A 22,733-nucleotide genomic window follows, 5' to 3' on the forward strand; every position below is an offset into this window, starting at 1 on the left:
ATAGCTCTCCTATTTCTATCATTCATGTGCCTTAGAGTTACTTAAATGCTCTTAATGTAACAGCCTCTACTACCACCCCTGGCTAGGCATTCCACACACTCACCAATTTGTGTATAAACCTTACCCCTGGCTTCCTCCCTATACTTTTGTCCAATCACCTTAAGATTATGCCCCTTTGTAATAGCCATATCTGTCCTGAGAGAAAGTCTATGGCTATCCACTCATTCTATGCCTCTTATCTCATGCACCTCTATCAAGACACCTCTCCTCCTCCTCCTCCACTCCAGAGAGGAAAGCACATGCTCTCTCAACCCATCCTCATGAGACATACTCCCTAATCCAAGGAAAGACAGGGACACTGAGTCAAGCAATATGGACAATTTAACTAAGGTCAATTTAACTCTTCCTACCTACATAGCTCTCCTATTTCTATCATTCATGTGCCTAAGAGTTACTTAAATGCTCTTAATGTAACAGCCTCTGCTACCACCCCTGGCTAGGCATTCCACACACTCACCAATTTGTGTATAAACCTTACCCTGGCTTCCTCCCTATACTTTTGTCCAATCACCTTAAGATTATGCCCCTTTGTAATAGCCATATCTGTCCTGAGAGAAAGTCTATGGCTATCCATTCATTCTATGCCTCTTATCTCATGCACCTCTATCAAAACACCTCTCCTCCTCCTCCACTCCAGAGAGGAAAGCACATGCTCTCTCAACCCATCCTCATGAGACATACTCCCTAATTCTGGCAGCGTCCTGGCAAACCTCCTCTGCACCCTCTCTAAAGCTTCCACATCCTTCTGATACAGGTGTCCCCCGCTTTTCGAACGTTCGCTTTACGAAACCTCACTGTTACGAAAGACCTACATTAGTACCCTGTTTTCGCTTTCAGAACGTGTTTTCACTGTTACGAAGAAAAGCAGCGCGCGATAAAAGGCAGTGCGCACCCTGAGCAGCCGCTCGCCCCTGGATTCGGAACGGCATTGCTTAAACACGAGCCTGTGAGCAGCCGTTTGCAAGATGAGTTCTAAGGTGTTGGAAAAGCCTGAAAGAGCTTGTAAGGGTGTTACACTTAGTGTAAAACTAGACGTAATTAAGCATTTCGATCGCGGTGAACGAAGCAAGGACAAAGTGAGTTTGGCTTGTGGAAACTGACGAAGATGATGTTGAAGAGATTTTGGCATCCCATGACCAAGAACTGATAGATGAAGAGCTGATGCAATTGGAAGAGGAAAGGATAACAATCGAAACCGAACTCAACCGAATGCAGAAAGTGAAGCAACTGCGCGAGATTTTTGCTGCAATGATAAAGTACGACTTTAATTTTGAAAGGGTACGTAGGTATAGGGGATATTTGCAAGATGGTTTGAGTGTTTACAAAGAACTGTGTGATATAAAAATGCTCGAGGCTCAGCAGTCAAGCAAGCCTTCCACATCAGCTACAGCAGACGACGAACCTCGACCTTCGACATCAAGGCGGGCAGAGATAGAAGAAGATGAGCTGCCTGCCCTGATCGACGATGAGATGACACCCCCCTGTCCCACCACCCCAACACCCGGGCCCCGGACAGATACTGTATCGATTCGCGGAGAATGCAGGGGTAGCCGGGAGGCACACAGCACATCTTTAAGAAAAAAGCCGAAATAAACATGCTAATTAATTAGGTGCCGCCTAGCACATAATTGTCAGCCCAGATCAGTGCCGATGCAATCGGCAATCGCCTCTGATTTGCGCCGACATTTACGTGCCGGGCAGCACCTAATTAATTAGCATGTTTATTTCGGCTTTTTTCTTAACGGTGTGCTGTATGCCTCCTGGCTACCCCTGCGTGCTTTGCGGCAATGTATCCGGTCAGCGGCCCGGAGGGTGGGGGCCACTGCATCACCCAACCTGCGACGACTCAGTCTAACACACCATCATCAGTGTGCTCGATGTCTTCCCAATTCCTGTAAGTGATACTACACTGTACATACATTATTTCTACTTTATATAGGCTGTGTATTTTAATGTGTTATTTGGTAGATTTGGCAGCTTCATAGTTTAAAGGTTACTGGAGAGCGCGTTTATGCCAACAGTGCTTGCGTGAGATTTTCTGCCAAGAGCGCTTGCATGAGATTTTCACTACGGAGATCTGTGCAGGCAATCGTTGTAGAGAAGTATTTCTACTTTATATAGGTTATGTATTTATCATATCATTCCTGCTTTTACTATATGTTACCGTTATTTTAGGTTTATGTGTTATTTGGCATGATTTGGTAGGTTATTTTTGGGTCTGCGAATGCTCACAAAATTTTCCCATATAAATAAATGGTAATTGCTTCTTCGCTTTACGACATTTCGGCTTACAAACCGTTTCATAGGAACGCTCTACCTTTGGATGGCGGGGGAAACCTGTAATGAGGTGATCACAACTGAACACAATATTCCAAGTGCAGTCAAACCAGGGTTTTGAACTCAGTCACCTGACTAATAAAGGCCAATACACCATATGCATTCTTAACAACCCAATCAATATATGCGGCCACTGTGGGAACAATGGCATTTTAAATTTGATGGAAAACAGCTAACTGAACATAACATCCATTTAAACAAATTGTATTAATTAGAACAGGCACATATTTCAGAAAATTAACACCTATCCCAATGAAATTAGCAGAAAATATTTCAGGCATCATTACTTTGATACCTTCATGCAGGAAGTAAGTCATTATTACAAACAGCATACTATGTGGTCTAGAGCTGGTGAAAGAAATGTTGATATTCTATGGAAATGCATGTTTAAAGCAGCAAGAAATATATACACAATTCACTTAAACCCACCACTGAATTGCTAAAACTAACATATTCTGGAACTGTACAAACGAGTTGCCAAGTCCTTGGTTTATCATTAGAGTTTTACATCCTTCCCCATAGAGAATGTGGCACTCTAATAGTTGAAGAAACTTTGTGTATATTTTTGCCCTTACAGTTTAGTACTCCATTTACCCCATGTAACAAAATATAGTACAATGGATTCTAGTTAATTAGATCATCAGTTAATCGAGGCAGCTGCTTATTTAGGACAACTCTTAAAGAACAAAAACTAATTGAGAAAATAGCTGGGATTCCCGTTGTTTATTTGGGACACTATGCCCCTTAATTGCGATAAGAGACTTTTTCAAACAGTTCACACAATTGTCAACTAGTGTCAGTTGTGTGAATTTGTGTGGCTATTAGACACTACACTGTGCTTAGAGAGAACAGTTTTTAAATAGCATTATTTGTGCGTTTGAGTTCAAAAACAGATATTTTAACTACTGAAAGTTGGCAAGAAATAAACAGTAAGACAACCTAGAATTGTAAACCCTTATGATTCTGAAGATGCTGGAAATCCAGAGTAACACACACAAAATGACAGAGGAACTCAGCAGGTCAGGCAGCGTCAATGGAAATCAATAAACAGTTGATGTTTCGGGCCAAAACCCTTCTCCAGGACTGGAAAGGAGGGGGAAGATGCCAGCAAAACAGTAGGGGGAGAGGAAGGCGAGAAGGTGATAGATGAAGCCTGGTGGTTGGGAAAGGTAAAGGGCTGGAGAAGAAAGAATCTGACAAGAGTGTGGACTGTGGGAGGAAAAGGATGAAGGAGGGCCACCAGGGGAAGGTGACTGGCAGGTGAGAAAAGGCAAGAGGCCAAAGTGGGGAATAACAAGCATGGTGGAACTTTGAATTTAATATTCAGGAAGCTTGTTTGAACACATGTATAGATGACCTGCATCCATAAACCTGAAACAGCCTGTAATGTGAAATGTTCTTTCCTGACTTACGAAAAAGGACAACTTAGACAAATTTCAGGAACCCAATTCTTACAACTCTGGAACTGCCAGTATACAAAACACATTCACAAGTAATACAATAAAATTACACTTGTAGAAGTATTACTGCACCATTCCAGAATTGCCCCTCGTTTTCAATTTGTCAAACATGATTGTTTGAAATTAAGAGCAATCATTGACATCGCTGCATGAGACGGAACACAAGGCAAAACTCACACCAAGCAATTCATTTTACATTTGTTTTCTTTCAGCCAACAGCAAGCCTTTTTATGGAGCCTATTTGAAAAGAATTCCCATGACAGCCAGTAAATTTTGGATCTAAACTGCACAAATTTCTCTTCATAAAAGCTTGCTGGAACAATCACAAAATGCTTATTCGATAGTTTTTTGTCTCCCAATAACCACCCTCCTGCCTTTTGTTATTTGAAGTCTAACAGCCATAGAAATAACCCAGATTATATGAAGGTAGGGGACAGAGCCAACTCTATGTGATTTGAAATTAAACAAGCAAAGTCCAAAGGATTCATAATAGTTTCTTAACATGCAAACATCCATTATCATCTTGATTTATACGTTAACAGCATATTCTCTTACTCATCCAAATTTAAGGTGTCGAAACAATTGCATGCTGCCAGAATGGGTGTGATCTTGATCACAGGACACCATGAAATAATGAGTCAAAGAGATTGTATGACTCTGTAATTGTTCAGCCTTGTAATTCTTATGCAATAACTCAGCTCTTTGCCAGTACAGCACACATCGGCTGATCTAAATGCACAAGTCAGAGTCACACAGTGTGGAAGCAGGTTCTTTAGCCCACCATATCCAGTAGGCACACATACATTTTACTATGAAAGGAGACCAGTTTTCCACAGCTACATAGAAATAGAGCCAAAACATATTTAACGTGGAATATAGATATTTTAAACCAATCTACATTCAAATGATGAACATACAACATATGCTATATTCCTGTCTTGTTATAGCAGCTGTTTTATTTCAATAAGTCATATGTATGGAAAACTAGCATACAAATGAATATAACATGAACATATTAAACAATTAAATGCAACCATGAATAGAATTTCCTGTTATTAGTATTCTGCGATGTCATGTTGAAAAAATAGGAAATCTAACTTGCAGTCCATTCTAACTAGGTTCTGAAAAAATAATATTCAAGTCAAATTTGCTTTGTGAAGTAGGGTACCAACGTTTAATCATCTTTTGATAATTGGTCTCATAAGAATGTCTAATACTAAGCATTTTCACTGTAAGCTGTAGGCTAACTTGCTCATATCTGATGCCAAGAGACAGCTACCACAAAACGATTGCTGTGATGAAACTGAGTTAGTTAAATAATCTGCACAACATAATTATCATGAACTTAGTACCCTCTGCTCTCAATTTAGCATCAAGACTTCTAAGCATGGGGAAAGTAGAGATATTCCAATGCTGCCACATCAGCACTGACCACCAAGGCTTACAGTTTTAAAACTGGCATTTGGTTACAATTTAAAGTCATTATGTAAATCTTTTTTATTGGTATGTATGTTATAACCTGTATTACACAAGCAGCCTCATTTACATTCTAATAACAGCACAATATAATTTTTCCATCATTTTTCAGTCAAAAGAAAATCTTTACCTTCAGATGAGCGAATCAAAACCAGCAGCTGAACGCTAACGTCTAGCTTATACTCACCTTGTTCTTGTATCCTGATTCTCTGAAGCATAAACTTCTCCAGTCTTTGGAGCTGAGGGTTTGATAATCCATACAAGGGTTGTACAAGAGAAGTAATAGGAAGCAACTCCCACATTAGAGGTGTCCTCGTCTATAGTTCAGTGGAAAAAGCAACCACATTTTGTTGTGTGAGAAGAGACATTATAACCCACAGACTGAAGAATGGAGCAAACTTGAACTCTGGTTTCTTTCCCCATTCCATGCCGTGCTCTAACTTCAACCTGTGCAAGCTAGTTGTCGAACACTGAATGTGAACATGATAGCAGCAATGTTGTAGCAGCAAATAGTTACATAACTACCGGCAAAATAATAAAACTGAAAGCTCTGCTCGAGCGCAGAGTTTCCAAAATGCCAAGAGGAATTTAAAAGTACTGAGTAATGCTTAAAAGACTCTTTGCAATAGAAGTTGTGCTAATAGACAACACTGGACAACATCTGAGGAAACACTGAGTGCATGGATAAATCAATTACTTCAGTACTGTGGTTACTAAATTTGAAAGGGCGATTGATAAATTGCTCCTAATGAAACTAATAAGAAATTGTAAATGGAAAAGGCTGCGCAGAATCTGACATGATGGAACATAGAAGTATTTGTAAATGAAACACTGATGTTCTCTACAGGAAGTGTTAAGACCTTCACTCTTCCCATCCTCCTCCCCCCACACAAGAGTCCTAAAGCACCTGAATTCTGATATAGGAGAATATCACCTGAATCTGGACATAAAACAGGCTTCATAAGGACAGATGTGTTAGAAGATCAACACAAATGTCAATTAAAATTTATCCATCACATCCTCACTTGATTAATCATATAATCCAACAAGTTCTAGTGCCAGGTTCAGGGATGTTTGCATGAGATATTCTGCTAAAACAGACTGCCAATTATTACAAGATCTTCTTCAAAGAATTTTGTCTGGAAGTGGAGTCGATGGGCATTAACATTGGCTACACACTCCATGTCAATCTTTTTGACTCTGACATGAAAACATAGGCAATTTACTCCATCTGGTAAGTAGGCCATTTCATCAGCCCCACCAAATTTAGAATAGAAGATCCTGCTACCCCTTGGCCACACAATTGGTACACATGAGCTGATTGTTCCATGTCAGAGTGCATCAAAGATTAGGCTTTCACCCATTTAATGGGAAATCACTTGAGATGTCAAATTAGCTGATTAACAATGGCAAATCTCACACAACAACATTCGCATTTCTTTCCAAGACTTTCTTTCCAGAAGGTGTATAATCACTTTGGGAGCTGGCCATCTCCTGCCTCAATCAAGACCCTGTTAACAACATATCACTCCACTTCCCACTGCATGATACCTAAAGCATTATCTGAAAATTTTAAACATTAGAATTAAAATATGCACCTCCCACCGAAGTATTTGGGTCTTTGCCAAAGGTAAAAATACCAGTTACACTGAAAAATCTTTAGAGGTATAAAGAACAAATCAGAATGTACAAGGTAAATAACTGTCGAACCAGTTCCATTAATTGAAATAGTATTGACACAATCAATTTGGCTTCTCTAAATCTCTAACTAATGACTCTTTATATTTGCCAATATTAATTTTCAGCGACAGAGAGTGTGTTTTGCAGTAATTCAGAGTTGTTGCACCATAAAAAAATCACTTAAGCTCAAATGAAGCTTGACAGGTGATAGTGGAATGTCTGGTCTGTCAAAACACCAGCATCTGAGGGATCAGGACAACAGAATTCAACATTATAGTACAAGTATTTTCAGTATAATCCATAATTAAACCTCAACAATTTTCCCTAATTAGTTTACAAAAATACTGCAAGTAATACACAATAATTAACTGAAGAATAGAACTCTACTACTGGATGTAATAATGAATTGTCACTAACACTAAAAATATGCTTGCATATAAAACAAACTGCTGGAGGAACTCAGCAACACGGGCAACACCCGTTGACGGAAACGGACAGTTGACGTTTTGTATCGAGATCCTTCATCTAGACTGAATGGTAGCCTGTATAAAGAGGTGACAAGGAAGGGGTAGGGCAACAGTTGACAAGCAATAGGTGGATCCAGGTTAGGAGGACTGATTGACAAATGGAGGAGAGAAGAGTGGAATTAGCAACAGAGGCTGTGAGGTGATAGGTCGATGTAACAAAAGGCTATAGATGATGGAATTACAGAGGAGCTGGCCAAAGTTGATTGGAAGGGGAAACTAGCAGGGATGAAGGCAGAGCAACAATGACTGGAATTCTGGGAGCCATTCAAAGGGCGCAGGATATATACATTACAAAGAGGAAGAAGTATTCTAAAGGCAGGATGACACAACCATGGCTGACAAAAGAAGTCAAAGCCAGAGAGGGCATATGATAGAGCAAAAATTACCTGGAAGTTAAGAGGATTGGGAAGCTTTTACAACTAACAGAAGAGAACCACAAAAGTCATAAAGAAGGAAAATATGGTATATGAAGGTAATTCCTTACAAAATTGCTCAAGCTGTGCTAGGTTAGTTGGGTGCGGCAGTGGACAGCAATCTTGAGGTCTTGCCAGAGTTGTTCAATCGGGTTAAGTTCAGGACTCTGACTGACTCAAGGCTATCAATTCGCTTCATTTGAAGCCACTCCATGGTTGCTCTGGCAGTGTGTTTTGGTTCATCGTCCTGCTGAAGAATGAACTTTCTCCCCTGTTTAAACTTTCGGGCAGAGACTAGAAGATATTTATTCAGGATCTCTCTGTATTTAGCAGCATTCCTCTTCCCATCAACCCTGACCAGATGTCTGGTCCTTGCTGCTGAAAAGCATCCCCCATAGCAGGATGCTACTGCTCTCATGCTTTACAATAGGGACGGTGTTACCTGGCTAATGCACAGTATTAGATTTACGCCACATGTGCTGTTCAGTGTTGAGGCCAAAAAGTTCCACATTAATCTCATCTAACCACCAGACCTTCTTCCACATCTTTACAGTATATTCTCAGTAATGTTTTGCAAAGTCTTTACAGGCAAGGATATGCATTTTTTCCCCATAAATACCCTTTTTGTGCATGACCTGAAAGATTGTGGAAACATGAACTTCATCTCCAGTTGCAGCCATCGACATCTTTACCTCACTCAGTGACTGTTGGCATCACTGTAGCCTCTCTTACAAATGCCATTCCTCTCCAGTGACCAAATTTAGAGGGATGGCCTAACCTAGGCAGAGTGGCTGTGGTTTTGTATTTTTTTCCCACTTTTTCACAATGGACTGCACTGAGCTCTGAAGTATCTTCAGTGCCTTTAAGATGGTCTTGTACCCTTCCCCAGATTTGCGCTTCTCTATTATCACTTCCCTGACTTTTGCTAAATGCTCTGTTGTCTTCATTGTGGTTTGGTCTGTTGAAAATCTAATATACTATTGGACCCTACAGAGAAAGGGGGCATTTGTTCTTATGAATTCATTGAAAACAAATGATTCTCCAATTTTGTACATGAACAAATTGGTTGTTAAGGTAACATACAGTATTGCACCTGAGAAAAGTAGCGTAGTAATTACAAAGGGAATGAATAAATTTTCAGCCTCAATTTTGGTTTTTAATTCTTAATTATTTGTTGACAGATTTTGGAATTTTTCTTTTAATTTGAGAAGATGTAGAATGTTTTGTAGATTAGCTCAAAAATCATATTTCAAAATATTTTAAACTTAGAAAATGAGACAATAAAATGTAAAAATAGTTGTGCGGGTTGAATACTTTTCAAGGTACTGGATAAAACTTTTGGTATCCTCTTTTATATTATTCACTAGCTTACCTTCATATTTAATCTTTTCACTCCTTATGGATTTTTAGTTGCCTTCTGTTGGTTTTTAAAAGCTTCCCAACACTCTAACTTCCCATTAATTTTTGCTATATTATACATGCGATCTTTTTCTTTTAAGCTGTCTTTGATTTACCTTATCAGCCACAGTTGCATCATCCTCCCTTATGAATACTACTTCATCGCAGGGATGTATTTAGCCTGTGCCTTCTGAATTGAAGGAAGATCAGTACATGTATATATTGAATAATGTGATTACAATCTGATTTGGGGACTGAAGTTCCCCTGTTCTGTAAATGCAGCTTCCAGCATTGCTTGTGTAATAACACTTACAAATCATGAGGTCAAACTTTCAAAATGATGCTTCCGATCAGAGATAAACTCTAAAGAAACAGTAGTGCTCGAACTGACTGAGTAGGGGATTCAATTTTCTTTCTCATTCCTTAAATATTAGCCATCTCCAAATAAAAAATGTATTAAATGCAGAGTAAAGGTGCAGAATGGGAAAAGTCACCGAGGCAAACCAGACCTCGTGGAAAATGGGATAAAGTGAGAGGAAAAGTAAAGCTGTAATTATTGAATGTAATAGCACACATCATACTGATCAGTTGCCAACAGCTTCAACCCACTGCTCAACATTTCAAACGTCTAAGCTGATGCACATGGCGGGCAATCTTAGATGAAGCTCTGCAGGACATCAGTTATGTGCAGTTTGCCTGGGATTTCCCAGGTAGCACACCATCCAACTAGTTTTATGTAGACTGTTGATATAGAAAATTTTACCAGGATATCTCTCCCTCAGTGGAAATAAAAAATATAAACAGGACACAGCACCAAAATAATACCCCATTGCTGGGCTTCCAGAATTACTCACCATTCCAGATAAGTAAATGATAACGGATTGAGGTATCCCAGATATTAAAAATAATATCTGGAATATCTTCATGTTTTCTTAATGCATGGGAAGCCATTCTCCCCATCAAATCTATGCTGGCTCACAGAGCAATCTCATTTCCCTGTAGCCTCTTCCTTTACACATGCCCATCAACTCCACCCTCATTCTCTCATGATCTATTTAAGCCAGGGAAAATTAACAGCAGGCAATTAACCTACTAAGCAGTATGTCTTTGGGAAATCTGTGAAAAGAAGAGCATATGGGGAAACTCAAGCCTACCCAGGAAGGAGATACATATTCCATCCAAACAGCACTAGAGGTCAGAATTGAACCCAGGATACTGGAGGTGCAAGGTAGCCACCTTCAGCACGACTGTGCACCCCATACATGACCTGCATGGTTTCCAATACCAACTCTGGGGAAAACTATCAAAAGTTCATAGTTTTAAGGTTTAACATTATATTTTGAGGTTCTCAATAGTGGGCTTATAATCTTAATGAGCAAATGAGAAACACTGAATTTTCAATATGAACAATGATAAGAGTAGACAGCCAGTGTCTTTTTCCCCAGGTAGAAATGGGCATAATTTTAAAGTATTGAAGGAAAATGTCAGAGGTAGGCTTTATTACAGAAAGTGATAGGTGAGTGGAATGCATCGGCAGGGGTTGGTAGTAGTAGAGTTAGAGGCACTAAGGGTATTTAAAAGACTCTTGGAGAGGGCATATTGATGATAGAAAAATGGAGAGCTATGCCGGAGGTAAGGGGACCTCAGAATAGGTTCAAAGCTCAGCACAAGATAATGGGTGAAAGGGCTAAAGTGTACTGCACTGTTCCACTCTCTCTGAATACTTTTCTTTCATTCTACCTTAAAGATCAGCACTTGAATTTCAATTGGATCTACAAGAAATAAGTTTGATTTTCAAATGATATTTAGAGATGCTTGACAAGTTAAAACCACCTTTGAGAAATGAAAACCTATGAGTCATTACTCAAAAAGAATGTTCCACCAGAAACACATTCACTCTTGCTATAACTAAATGTTCTTTTAAATCTGTCAATTCCTTTTCAGTGCTATTTTATTGCATTACTTTCATTATACAATGGATTCCAATTCATTAGGCCATTGGTTAATCGGGGCAGCCACTTATTTGGGACAACTCTTAAAGAACAACAACTAATCTTCTGGTAAGATGGCAGCGTGCTCGGACACAGCAGCTTCTACGGGGTCAACCAAAGGTGTTACCTTTTTTTAAAACATATAATTTATGACTGCAAGACTCTGTTGGACATTAAGGACTTAAGTACTGCAAGTCTACCCCTTCAGCGAGTTGCTCATTGGTGGAGAAACTGAAGGAGCTGGACTTGCTGTGGACCGTGACGCTGCCTGCGCCAGACAGGAATCAGTGCACAAAGAAGGTGAGCAGTCTAACAGTGAGTGATCATCTCAGTTGCTTTTCCTGAGATCGCAAGATCTTGTTGGACGTTGCTGGTGTGGAATGTTGCAAGTCCAATTCATAGGTTTATTGGCGAACAGTGGGGGAGGTGCATGGCCTCAGTCGTAGCACCCTGTTTACACCACCCAGAGGAAAGCATCGGAGTTGGATGCTCCACTGGAGTGCCAGAAGCAATGTGGCGTGGCATTCCTGCCCCCAGTGTTCACTCGGCAGAAGACAAGCTGTTACTGTGTTTAACTGCAGACTACTGCAATGTTCATGGGCTCAGGGACTTGGACTACATTTTTTTGTGTGACTGTATTTTACTGCTATCTATCTTATATGTGCTAAATGTGCCGAATGCTGTGTATGACTGGCGGTACTGTTTTGCACCTTGGCCACGGAGTAACGTTTTGTTTGGCTGTGTTCATGGGTATGCATGTATGATTGAATGACAATTAAACTTGATTGAAAAAATAGGCAGGATTCCCTCCATTTACTTGCCACTTAAATGGGACAAGAGACTTTTGCCAAGCAGTTTCTAACTAGTGTCAATTGCGTGCAATTGTGTGGCCACTAAACACTACACTGTGCTTAGAGCAAACCGATTTTAGCATCAGTTGCATATGTTTGTGTTCAAAAAGCAGTGATTTTTGTCACTGATAGTTGGCAAGAAATAAGCAGTAAGACAATTCGAACTGTTTTGCTCACTGCGGTTTCAAGCATTCAGTCTTGGAGATGCCAGAAATGACTGAGTGAAGATGAAACAATTTCACTACTTCAACAAGTTATAAACTACAAAGAATTTGAAGCTTGCAACAATCATCTTCAATGTTACAATGAAAATGACTATTTGTAGGATGCAATCGCCGAACGAATTGTACGAAGGCAGTTCCTCTGTTGATAACTATTAGGTACTACGGTTTTATTGTACTGTAGTAGTACTATTAGTGTTCTAATTTGTTCTGTATTTCATTTAAGCATATAATTTGTTACTCCATTAAATTCTAATTTGTCTTTTTATATGTTTTTAACTACTTCTATGAAACTTCAGCTAATTGGGACAGCCGCTTAATTGGGCCAAAATGTACTGGTTGGGTGTGTCCCAATTAACTGGAATCCACTGTAGTTTTTCTTTGAATAATTAAGACAGGAAAATGAAACAGTTTACATGACAAAACAGAAAAATCAGCCAAAAACCGTTGGTTTGCAGGCATCTAATTACATGCATTAGCATTGTTAACAAATCCCTCTGGATTTATAATACAAGCAAACTGGCTGTATTACTGACAAAGTGGGGTTTTTCAAAAGTAACCATTATACTCAGAACTAGTTATCCCTACCACCACAAATTTTAGCGAAGTCCAATATCGCTAATCGATTAGAAAAGCAAGGGAAAGTACTGAGTGAGTCCTAAATTTACTCAGTGGTAGGAAGCAAAGGCTGAAGGTTGATGGATGATTTAGTTTCTGAGCAGCTAGTTAGGGAAGTATACAGGTGTCCCCCGCTTTTCGAATGTTCGCTTTACGAAACCTCACTGTTACGAAAGACCTACATTAGTACCCTGTTTTCGCTTTCAGAAGGTGTTTTCACTGTTACGAAAAAAATTCAGCACGCGATAAAAGGCAGCGCGCACCCCGAGTAGCCGCTCTCCCCCCGATTCGGAACGGCATTCTCGCCGGCATTGCTTAAACACGTGCCTGTGAGCATCCGTTAGCAAGATGAATTCTATGGTATCGGAAAAGCCTAAAAGAGCTCTTAAGGGTGTTACACTTGGCATAAAACTAGACATAATTAAGCGTTTTGATCGTGGTGAATGCAGCAAGGACAAAGTGAGTTTGGCTTGTGAAAGCTGACGAACATGACGTTGAAGAGGTTTTGGCATCCCATGACCAAGATCTGATAGATGAAGAGCTGATGCAATTGGAAGAAAAAAGGATAACAATTGAAACTGAATGCAGTAGTGAACTGAACGTGAAGCAACTGCGTGAGATTTTCGTTGCAATGATAAAGTACGACTTTAATTTTGAAAGGGTACGTAGGTTTAGGGGATATTTGCAAGATGGTTTGAGTGTTTACAAAGAACTGTGTGATAGAAAAATGCGCGAGGCTCAGCAGTCAAGCAAGCCTTCCACATTAGCCACAGCAGACGACGAACCTCGACCTGCGACATCAAGGCAGGCAGAGATAGAAGATGAACTGCCTGCCCTAATAGAAACAGACGATGATGAGATGACACCCCAGTGTCCCACCACCCCAACCCCCAGGCCACGGACAGATACCGATTCGTGGAGAATGCAGCGGTAGCCGGGAGGCACACAGCACATCTTTAAGAAAAAAGCCAAAATAAACATGCTAATTAATTAGGTGCCGCCCGACACGTAATTGTCGGCCGAGATCAGAAACGACACAATCGGAAATCAGCACTGATCTGGGCCGACAATTACGTGCCGGGCTGCACCTAATTAATTAGCATGTTTGTTTCGGCTTTTTTCTTAAGGATGTGCTGTGTGCCTCCTGGCTATCGCTGCACCCCTGCATGCTTCGCGGATCGGTATCGGTTGGTGGCCTGGAGGGTGGGGGCCACTGCACCACTCCAGCCTCCGACTCAGCCTAACACACCATCATCAGTGTGCTCGGCGCTGAACCAATTCTGGTAAGTGATACTACACTGTACATACATTATTTCTACCTTATATTGGCTGTGTATTTTTACGTGTTATTTGGTATGATTTGGCAGCTTCATAGCTTAAAGGTTACTGGAGACAGCGCTTGTGCCGTGTTTTTGCCAACAGTGCTTGCGTGAGATCTTCTGCCGATAGCGCTTGCGTGAGATTTTCGCTACGGAGAACAATGCAGTAATGATTGTGGAAAAGTATTTCTACTTTATATAGGCTGTGTATTTATCATATCATTCCGGCTTTTACTGTAGGTTACTGTTGTTTTAGGTTTTGTGTGTTATTTGGCATGATTTGGTAGGTTATTTTTGGGTCTGCGAACGCTCACAAAATTTTTCCATATAAATGGTAATTGCTTCTTCGCTTCACGACATTTTGGCTTACGAACTGTTTCATAGGAACGCTCTACCTTCAGATGGCAGGGAAACCTGTATTGAATTTCTTTTTTTTGCTAAAGCTTAGAACACAAGAACAAAGGTCATGCTGCAACCATAAAATGCTGGACAATGCTCTAACAACAGACTAATCACAGAATGTTATAGCACTTGTCTTGTCAAGTCTATGTAAAAGCAATCGAGCCAGTCCCACTCCCCTTCCAAAGCGATGGAGACACTTATTAACCTGGTGGCTTATTCACAGCTCTATTCACCCATACAGAATAAGAAAGTAATTTATTGGTTAATCTGGGCAGCTGTTTATTTGAGACAACTCTTAAAGAACAAAAACGAATTGAGAAAACAGCTGGGATTCCTTCGTTTATTTGGGACTATATGCCACTTAACTGGGGCAGCACACTGTTGGTGAGCAGTTTCTACCTAGTGAAAGTCACGTACACTTGCGTGCTGATACACTACACTGTGCTCAGAGTGACCGGTTTTACATGGCATCAGCTGTATGTGTTTGTGTTCAAAATGTAGTGATTTTGTTTACTGATAATTGGCAAGAAATAAGCAGTAAGACAATTCCGAACCGTTTTGCTCACTGTAGTTTCAAGCATTCAGTCATGGAGATGCCAGAAACAGCTGGGAGTGAAAATGAAACAATTTCACTACTTTAACAAGTTAGGAATTGTGAAGAATTGAAAAGTATCTACAATAATCTTTCATGCTACAATGAAAATAAAGATTTGGAGGATGCAATCATCAAAAGCATTGTATGAAGGCAGTCCATTAATCTGCACTAGGCGTCTGCTCTGATTTTGTTCATTTACAGTCAATTGCAACACAGCAGATGAACTCATCCGTCGATAACTACTAGGAACTATAATCATTTTTATAGTACTCCAGAGGTATTGGTGGTGTTCTAATTTGTTCTGTATTTCATTTAAATACATAAATTGTTCTTCAGTTAAACAGTAGTTTGTTTTGTATTTTTTATTACTTTTAACTATTTCCATGAAATTTCAGCTAATTAGGGGCTGAAATTAGCCAACTGGCCAAAATGTATTGGTCCCCATGTGTCCCAATTAACCAGAATCCACTGTATACATCAAATCCCATTATCCACAATGACTGTTTCTACTATTCTGTCAAAAAAACCATGTACCATCCTGGCACATTACACAACATGGTAACAGGAGAATAAAAATGCTGTCAGAACTAGAAAATTTCAGTCATTATTTAGCAATTTTCTAGAGAACACAGATTTAATTTATACACAATATTTTAAGCCAAAACAGAGTGTTGGGAAGACACATTTCCCTTGGTATAAAGGTCAGCAACAAGGAGTCAACATTAATAATAAAACTAAGGTGAATTAGCAAAAAGAGGGGATGGGTGGAGGTGGTGGGGAGAGATAGAATCATCAGCCAGAGGCTTGGTGGATGAATTAAAGATAGAGAAGCTTTTTATTACTGATGGCACTAGATGTGATAAGGCCATTGAAGAGCTGTCAGATTAAAATGGAGAAATTTTCTAGTTCTAGAAACATCCAGGAATGGAAAGAACACATCGACCTTCAGTGGTCCTCCTCTAAATATTGCAAGCTTTCCCTGTAAACAAGGATGGGCCGGAAGTACAGACCAGGTACACTACCCGACAGAGATAAACTAGAGGAAACTAGTACAGTAAATGGCTACGGAGAAAGATTTCCTACTGCAGCATGCAATAGACAAGAAAAGGCAGAGAAGCTTGTCCAGAAACTGCCAGCAACACAAAAATGCTGAAGGAACGCAGCTGGCCAGGCAAAATCTCTTGAGGAAAAGAGACAGCCGATTTTATGGGATGACACCCAATCGAGATGAAATACTTGGATCCGAACCATAGCTCCTCCAGCGTTTTGTGGTGCTCCAAGTTCTGGTATCTGTAGTTCTGTCTCCAGAAGCTGGAGAATTTGCGGTCTCATCGAGACCCCGAAACTAACTCCTCGTATGAAAACCTGTAGAAGGCTCGGCACCCCTCATAGAAGTTTTGGAGAAAATCGAATGCATTAGGCATATCAAAACCCGTTTTACGCTGGAGGGAAACGAGCAAAGTTGGATCCAAAAGTGTCCGTAGTTTGATATTACGTCAACATTACCAGGCAATTCGCCAGACACTTCAAGATCACAAGGTTTATATCCAAATGCCCAACTCCACATGCCTCGGACTCAACAGTTTCCACTCAAGGCGGCAGCCTCTCGTTTCGGTTCAGAAATGAATGAGGACCACAGCTTCCTGCCTCCCTCGCGAGAAGCAGACACTCCGCACAGTCTTATAGCACTTACAAGTCGACCCCAGCCCTGATCTGTCACACGCGGTGATCGCTGTCCCACAACTTCCATTAAACGCCAGCCAGCACCGAATAAATCGCATCGCGACCTCCGCGCCACCGATGTCGTGCCCGAACCACCCCAACGACCGACTACTCACCAGCCGCCGCAGTGAAGGACACTCCCGCCGCTCCACCTCCTGTAGCCGTCGCCGTCGCCGCCGCCGCCTCGGGGACCAGTGTGTCGGAGGCACCCACGGCAGAGTCGGTTTTCCGCAGCGGGGGCCTGCGCCGAAACACGGGGGAAGGACCGGACATGAGCTGCAGAAGATCCCGCTGGAATAAGGTCACGCACAGCCGTGCCGGTACCTGATACATTACCGCCGCCACACCGAACCCGAGCTTCCCCCCGCTGCACACCGCACGGACTCACACCGAGACCGAGACCGAGACCGGCTCTATCACCCCGCCCCTGACCGGCCCGGCCCGGCCCAACTCAGCGACACCGCTGACGTACCCGTACACGCGCACGCAACGTGTCACCGAGTTACGTCAAGACTGACATCTCAATGCACCCTTGCAATCCCGTGACGCTGAGTAAATTAGTTTCGATAAATCATGCAAACAGTGTGCTTTCGATGCTCTACATCATCACTGAACAAACGTCATCTGTCCTGCTGGGGTTGTGTGGTGTTGTCCAACACGGTCACGCGACACTCCGAGTACCTATACAAAAATTAAACCAGAGTTTTCGGTGAGAGCTCGACTGGCTCCTGCTTCTTCCCTCCCAGTCCCAGTCCCAATCCCAGTGAAAGGTCTCGGCCCGAAACGTTGACTGCTTAATCCACTGATGCTGCCCGATTTGCTGAGTTTCCCCGGCGAGTGAAACTGTTTTAGCGTAGTGGTCAGCACTGAGTAGCGATGCAGTGAAGCTCGGTGCAGCCAAAGTTTAAATCGAAATTATTGTCATATGCGCCAGTGCAGTGAAAAACTTGCAGCAGTATCACAAAGCTCTGAGGGAAAAGATCCTTCCACTAAGTGAGGGGCCACGTCTGGCGTTGAGAAGCCCCTCAAATAACGGAAGGGTATATCGACCCAAGGGGGGAGGGTGAAGGGGTGGGATGCCAATGGTGCTATGGTAAAGATATTTGGTATTTGTAGTCATATAGAGATGCAGTGAAAAGCTTTGTTTTGCAGGCCATCCATGCGAATGATTTCAACGCATAAATGTAGTACAAAGGCTCGAGCAATAACATAATGAAGGATGTAGTGCTACAGCTGCAAATGCATAACGGGGAGACACTAAGATGGAAGGGACGTGGCGAGGGAATTTCTGGGATCAAGATTTCAATTTTACTGCACAAGAGGTTTGTATGACAGGAGTTGTTCTTGACCCTGGTGACGTGTGTTTTCAAGCTTTTTTTTAATCATTGGCCCAATGGAAGTGGAAGAGAATGCCCAGGATGGGAGGGTGCTTTCCCAAGGCAGCAGGTGTAGTATAAATGATACAAAGAATGCAAAGGGCCCTGTACTATTTTATTCTTTTTAAATATTTTAATAAATTGGTTTAATTTTGAAGTGTAGAAAAAACTATATTCCTTATTTGGGAAGAATATGTCAGCACTTTTAGAATCTATTATATTGATTAAATGAAGTTGTTGGACTCTGTTTCTGGAGGCACATTTGACAGGAAATTAGCTTCATTTTTCCACACTTCATATTATTTAATACCATAAAAGAGGCCATTCTAGTTTATGATCTCTCAGAGAATAGTGACGTACTTCCAACAGAATTGGGTTTATTTCCTTGGAGTTTGTTCCTATCACTTCTCCAGATTCTATACCTTCTATAGCATTCTTTAACATTCTGACATCATTAAGGACCTTCACCGTCCATCGTGATGGATATTCACTGCACAGAGGGCCTTCTTTCTTCTTTTTTGCCAAGCTCAGCTTTCTAAGCAGCAGTTGTGAACTTCTAAAGATAAAAATATTGCTCTTGACTAAGTTAAACTTCCAACCTTTATTTTTGTTTAGCTTCTTGCTGCAAACAGGAGCCAGTCTTCAGTTCTTACCACAAATAGTGGGCAATAATTCTCTTCAAGTTAAAATGACAGCTTTGCAAACAAGCACTGTCTGCAGCACAGACTTGCTGGCCTCACAGCACCTGATCTATCTTCTGAAGAAGTGCAGTGTAAGACACTGGCTTGTTTCAAGCTGGACAACACTGGCTAAGTTGTTTAGTTCAAGGAAACTTGCAGACCAGATTGATGTTATCACTTAATATATTAAATAGCTGATCTGTTAATAGTTGAAAGATTAGTGTACTCAGAAGGGTCAGCTTCATAATATAAATTGTGGATACCTGGGTTTCTGTCTCCAGAAGGTTTTAGACCATTTGTGTAAAAGGTATCTGAAAAAAAATCATGTGTGTGAAGTCACCCAAGTGACAAAGAAACAGTATAAATGTAGACAACAGTTCAGGCTAATTCACCTTCGCTAGGATAAATCTATAGTGGCCAAATGATGTACTGTGTCAACCCACATATCCTTGTGGGTCATGGAAGGAAACTGGAGCTCCTGGAGGAAATCCATTTGGTCATAGTGATTATAATCAAGCTCCACACAAGTACAATAGGTCACAAGGAAATATGTTGCAGTAGCTCCATTAGCTCTGTCACTGTGCAACTTGTTTATTTTAAAGTAAAATAATTTATACTTTGTTTACAAGCCCATGCAACTTGGGTTTGTAAAAATTCATTGGTAAATTTGTTTTCCTAAGGCTCAGAGTTAGCATAAAGTCCAAGCTGTCTGGATGCATCATGAATTAGTGTGGCAAATGTTCTGCTTGTGACCACAAGAGACTGCAGGAAGTTGCAGACGCAGCTCAGTACATCATAGAAATCAGCTTCTGCTCCATGAACTCTGTCTGTACTTCTCACTGCTTCTGTCAAGGAGCCTGCTTATGCTTTAAAGACCCCGCATTCTCTCTTCTTCCCCTCCCTCAGGCAGAAGATACATGCATGAAGACAGCTTCTGTCCCAGTTATAAGACTATTGGGTGGTCCCCAAGTACAACAGGATGGACTATTGACCTCATAATTTATCTAATTATGCCCTTGTACCATATCGTCTACCTGGATCACACGTTCTCTGTAACCTTAACACAATATTTTGCTTCCCTTTTTGGTCCAATGCCCCTCAAAGCACCTTCATATTTGCCAACGATCTCCTAAAGCACTTTCATACTTGCCAACACCCCCAAGGTACCTTCATATTTGGCAATGCCCCTCTGAGGCATAGTATACTTTCTGGCACCTCCATAGTCTAAAAACATATCTACCATGTGCTAACATGAGAAAAATGATTCCACTTTAAATTTTTATTTGTCTTTAAATCTAGTTTACACAGTACCTGTGCACAGTACAGCAGCTTCGATATCAATGTGATCCTTGACCTTGAAGGTTTTTAGCAAAAGTTGAAATACCTGGTTGAAGTTGTGACAGCAAAAGCCTTAGGGCCCCACGCGTGACAATATCCAAGTGGTTTCTGTTTTCTGTGCATATGTTGTACACTGCACTGAAGCCTCTTTCAACAAGGTAGGAGGATGGAAAGGCTATGAAGAACAGTTTGGCTCTTCTCCAAAGACCAGGTTCTTCCACCTTGCAAATAAATGGGTTAATTACCCAGTTTGGAGTTTCCAGTTCATTCAAATCCTTGAATAAATTCTGAGAATCCTTCTTCAGTAACTGTGGGTGTAAGCAGTACTCTTGCAAATCTCTGTCTGTGAAAGAGAGTGCCATACTTACCATGCAGGGGACTGTAAGAACATTCTTCTCCCAGTGTTTTGCTTGTATAGTTCAAATTTTCTGATAAAAGTGGACACTGCACTTTTTGTCTAGATTAAATTGAAATTCTCACCCTGCAGTTTCATGTTTAGAATGTTCATATTATCATACAGACTGGCTCATCATAGACTGATTCTCCATTGATATTTATTTTTAACTTTATACAAAAGAGAATCTCTTCATAAACTTTTCTATTTTGATAAACCATACATATGCCATTAGCAATGCCTCATTGTCTCGCACAGTTGACTCGTCCAGTTGTATCCCAAATTCTGTATTTTGTAGCTCTGTGCATAGTTGATACTCAATGTCTTCACTCATTTTGTCAATACGACAAGCTACAGAGTTACTACTCAAAAGAATTGATTTTAAAATATTCGTTTCCAATTTGGTGAACACTTCTGATACAGCAGGTATTATTAATCTTTCACCAATTGAATGAGATTTTCAACACTTTGCTATCATTTTGGAAATGTTTTAAGAAGCAGTGAGACCATTATCAAGGTCATTTTCAGCTTGCTTGGCAAATGACTCAAGAGTGCAACGCTTTTCAAATGCTTCTTTCATCTGCTTGATCTGAGTAATACTTTTTCAGGGCATCTTTTATGGAAGTGATCATGCAATCTTGCATGGTTTCATGGCTTCATTCGACAGTACGGTATTACAAATAAGACACGTGGAATGTCGCGGATCTGAAGAGAATGGAATAAAACCATACTCCAGGAATGTAACAGTGTATTCTGTACTTTTGTAGTTTCTGTTTCTTAGCAGGATTAGAAATCAAGGCTTCACTGCCTTCAGACTCATAGAGATACATATTTATCCATTATTAACCGGGCTAAACTTTTAAAAATGAACACAAACTAGGAATGCCCACTGGATGTTGATGATGGCAGCGAGTTGACATGGTTGCTCAGGTCTCGTGCTTCAAGTTAGGATGCCACTTACCATGCCCTCCCCCCCCCCGAGAATCTTGAATGCCCCTCAATGACTTCAATTTGCCCTAACAGCCCCAGGACATGTAATCGCCCTGTTGGGAATAACTGTTTTAACACTTTATTCTGCACTCTTGTTATTTTTTTTACCTTGTACTATCTCAATGTACTGTCGTAATTAACTGATCTGTGTGAAGGCTATGCAATTGTACCTTGGATTATGTGCAAATAATAAACCAATTTACATGTCTGGCTTCTACTGGAATCTATGAGAATTATAAATCAGTGGCTCTGTGCCTATCAGATCTGGTGAGAAGCTGGGTATCCTACAGTGAGTAGCTCACCTTCTGACATGCCATACATTTTCCACCATCTGCAAAGCACATTGAGAATATGATGGTATACTCCATTTTAATACTCTCCTCTTGTTTTGATAAGTGCACCAACAACTCTTGGAAAGCTTCCAAGATGAAGCAACCTGTACAAAAAGGATGGATTACACCTGAACCCAAAGGGGTCCAATATCCTAGCAGGCAGGTTTAATAGAGCTGTTAGGGAGGGGTTAAACTAATTTGGCAGGGGGATGGGAACCGGAGTGATAGGGTTGAGGAAGGGGAAAACAGAAATAAATCAAAGATAGCATGCAACAGAGATGATAGAAAGAACAGGCAGGAGATGAGGCATAATCACAGTCAGTGGGATGAGTTACAGGGCAATAGAGGCATAGTGCAGTTAAAACAGAAAGCAACAAATACTGGACTGAAAATGTTATATTTGAATGCACGCAGCATAAGAAATAAAATGGATGATCTTGATATTCATCTACAGATTGGCAAGTATGATATTGTGCCCATCTCTGAAACTTGGATAAAGGATGGCTGCTATTGGGAGCTGAACGTTCAAGGATATACAGTGTATCAGAAAGAG

The 22,733-nt window shown here is 40.9% G+C and overlaps 1 protein-coding gene and 1 long non-coding RNA gene across 3 annotated transcripts in view; one reads left to right on the forward strand and one right to left on the reverse strand.

Moving 5' to 3' along the window:
• The window catches only part of LOC134345648 (nocturnin-like), a 39,619-nt gene extending 21,739 nt beyond the window's left edge, over window positions 1-17,880 (reverse strand). Inside the window, exon 1 of one of the 2 annotated variants that reach the window (XM_063046654.1) lies at window positions 17,187-17,880. In XM_063046654.1, coding sequence (XP_062902724.1) covers window positions 17,187-17,403 — 217 coding nt within the window. In that variant the 5' untranslated portion in view covers window positions 17,404-17,880. Of the gene's footprint in view, window positions 1-5,520; window positions 5,992-17,186 lie in introns of those variants that run through there. The other variant, XM_063046655.1, reaches the window with a different exon arrangement.
• LOC134345649 (uncharacterized) lies at window positions 17,284-21,930 on the forward strand. The gene is made up of 3 exons (XR_010017740.1): window positions 17,284-17,390; window positions 18,223-18,392; window positions 21,467-21,930. It is a non-coding gene; the product is annotated as an uncharacterized LOC134345649 (long non-coding RNA).
• Window positions 21,931-22,733: the final 803 nt, after the last annotated feature.

The sequence above is a fragment of the Mobula hypostoma genome, chromosome 4 (genome assembly GCF_963921235.1).
Source record: "Mobula hypostoma chromosome 4, sMobHyp1.1, whole genome shotgun sequence".
Classification (NCBI taxonomy): domain Eukaryota; kingdom Metazoa; phylum Chordata; class Chondrichthyes; order Myliobatiformes; family Myliobatidae; genus Mobula; species Mobula hypostoma.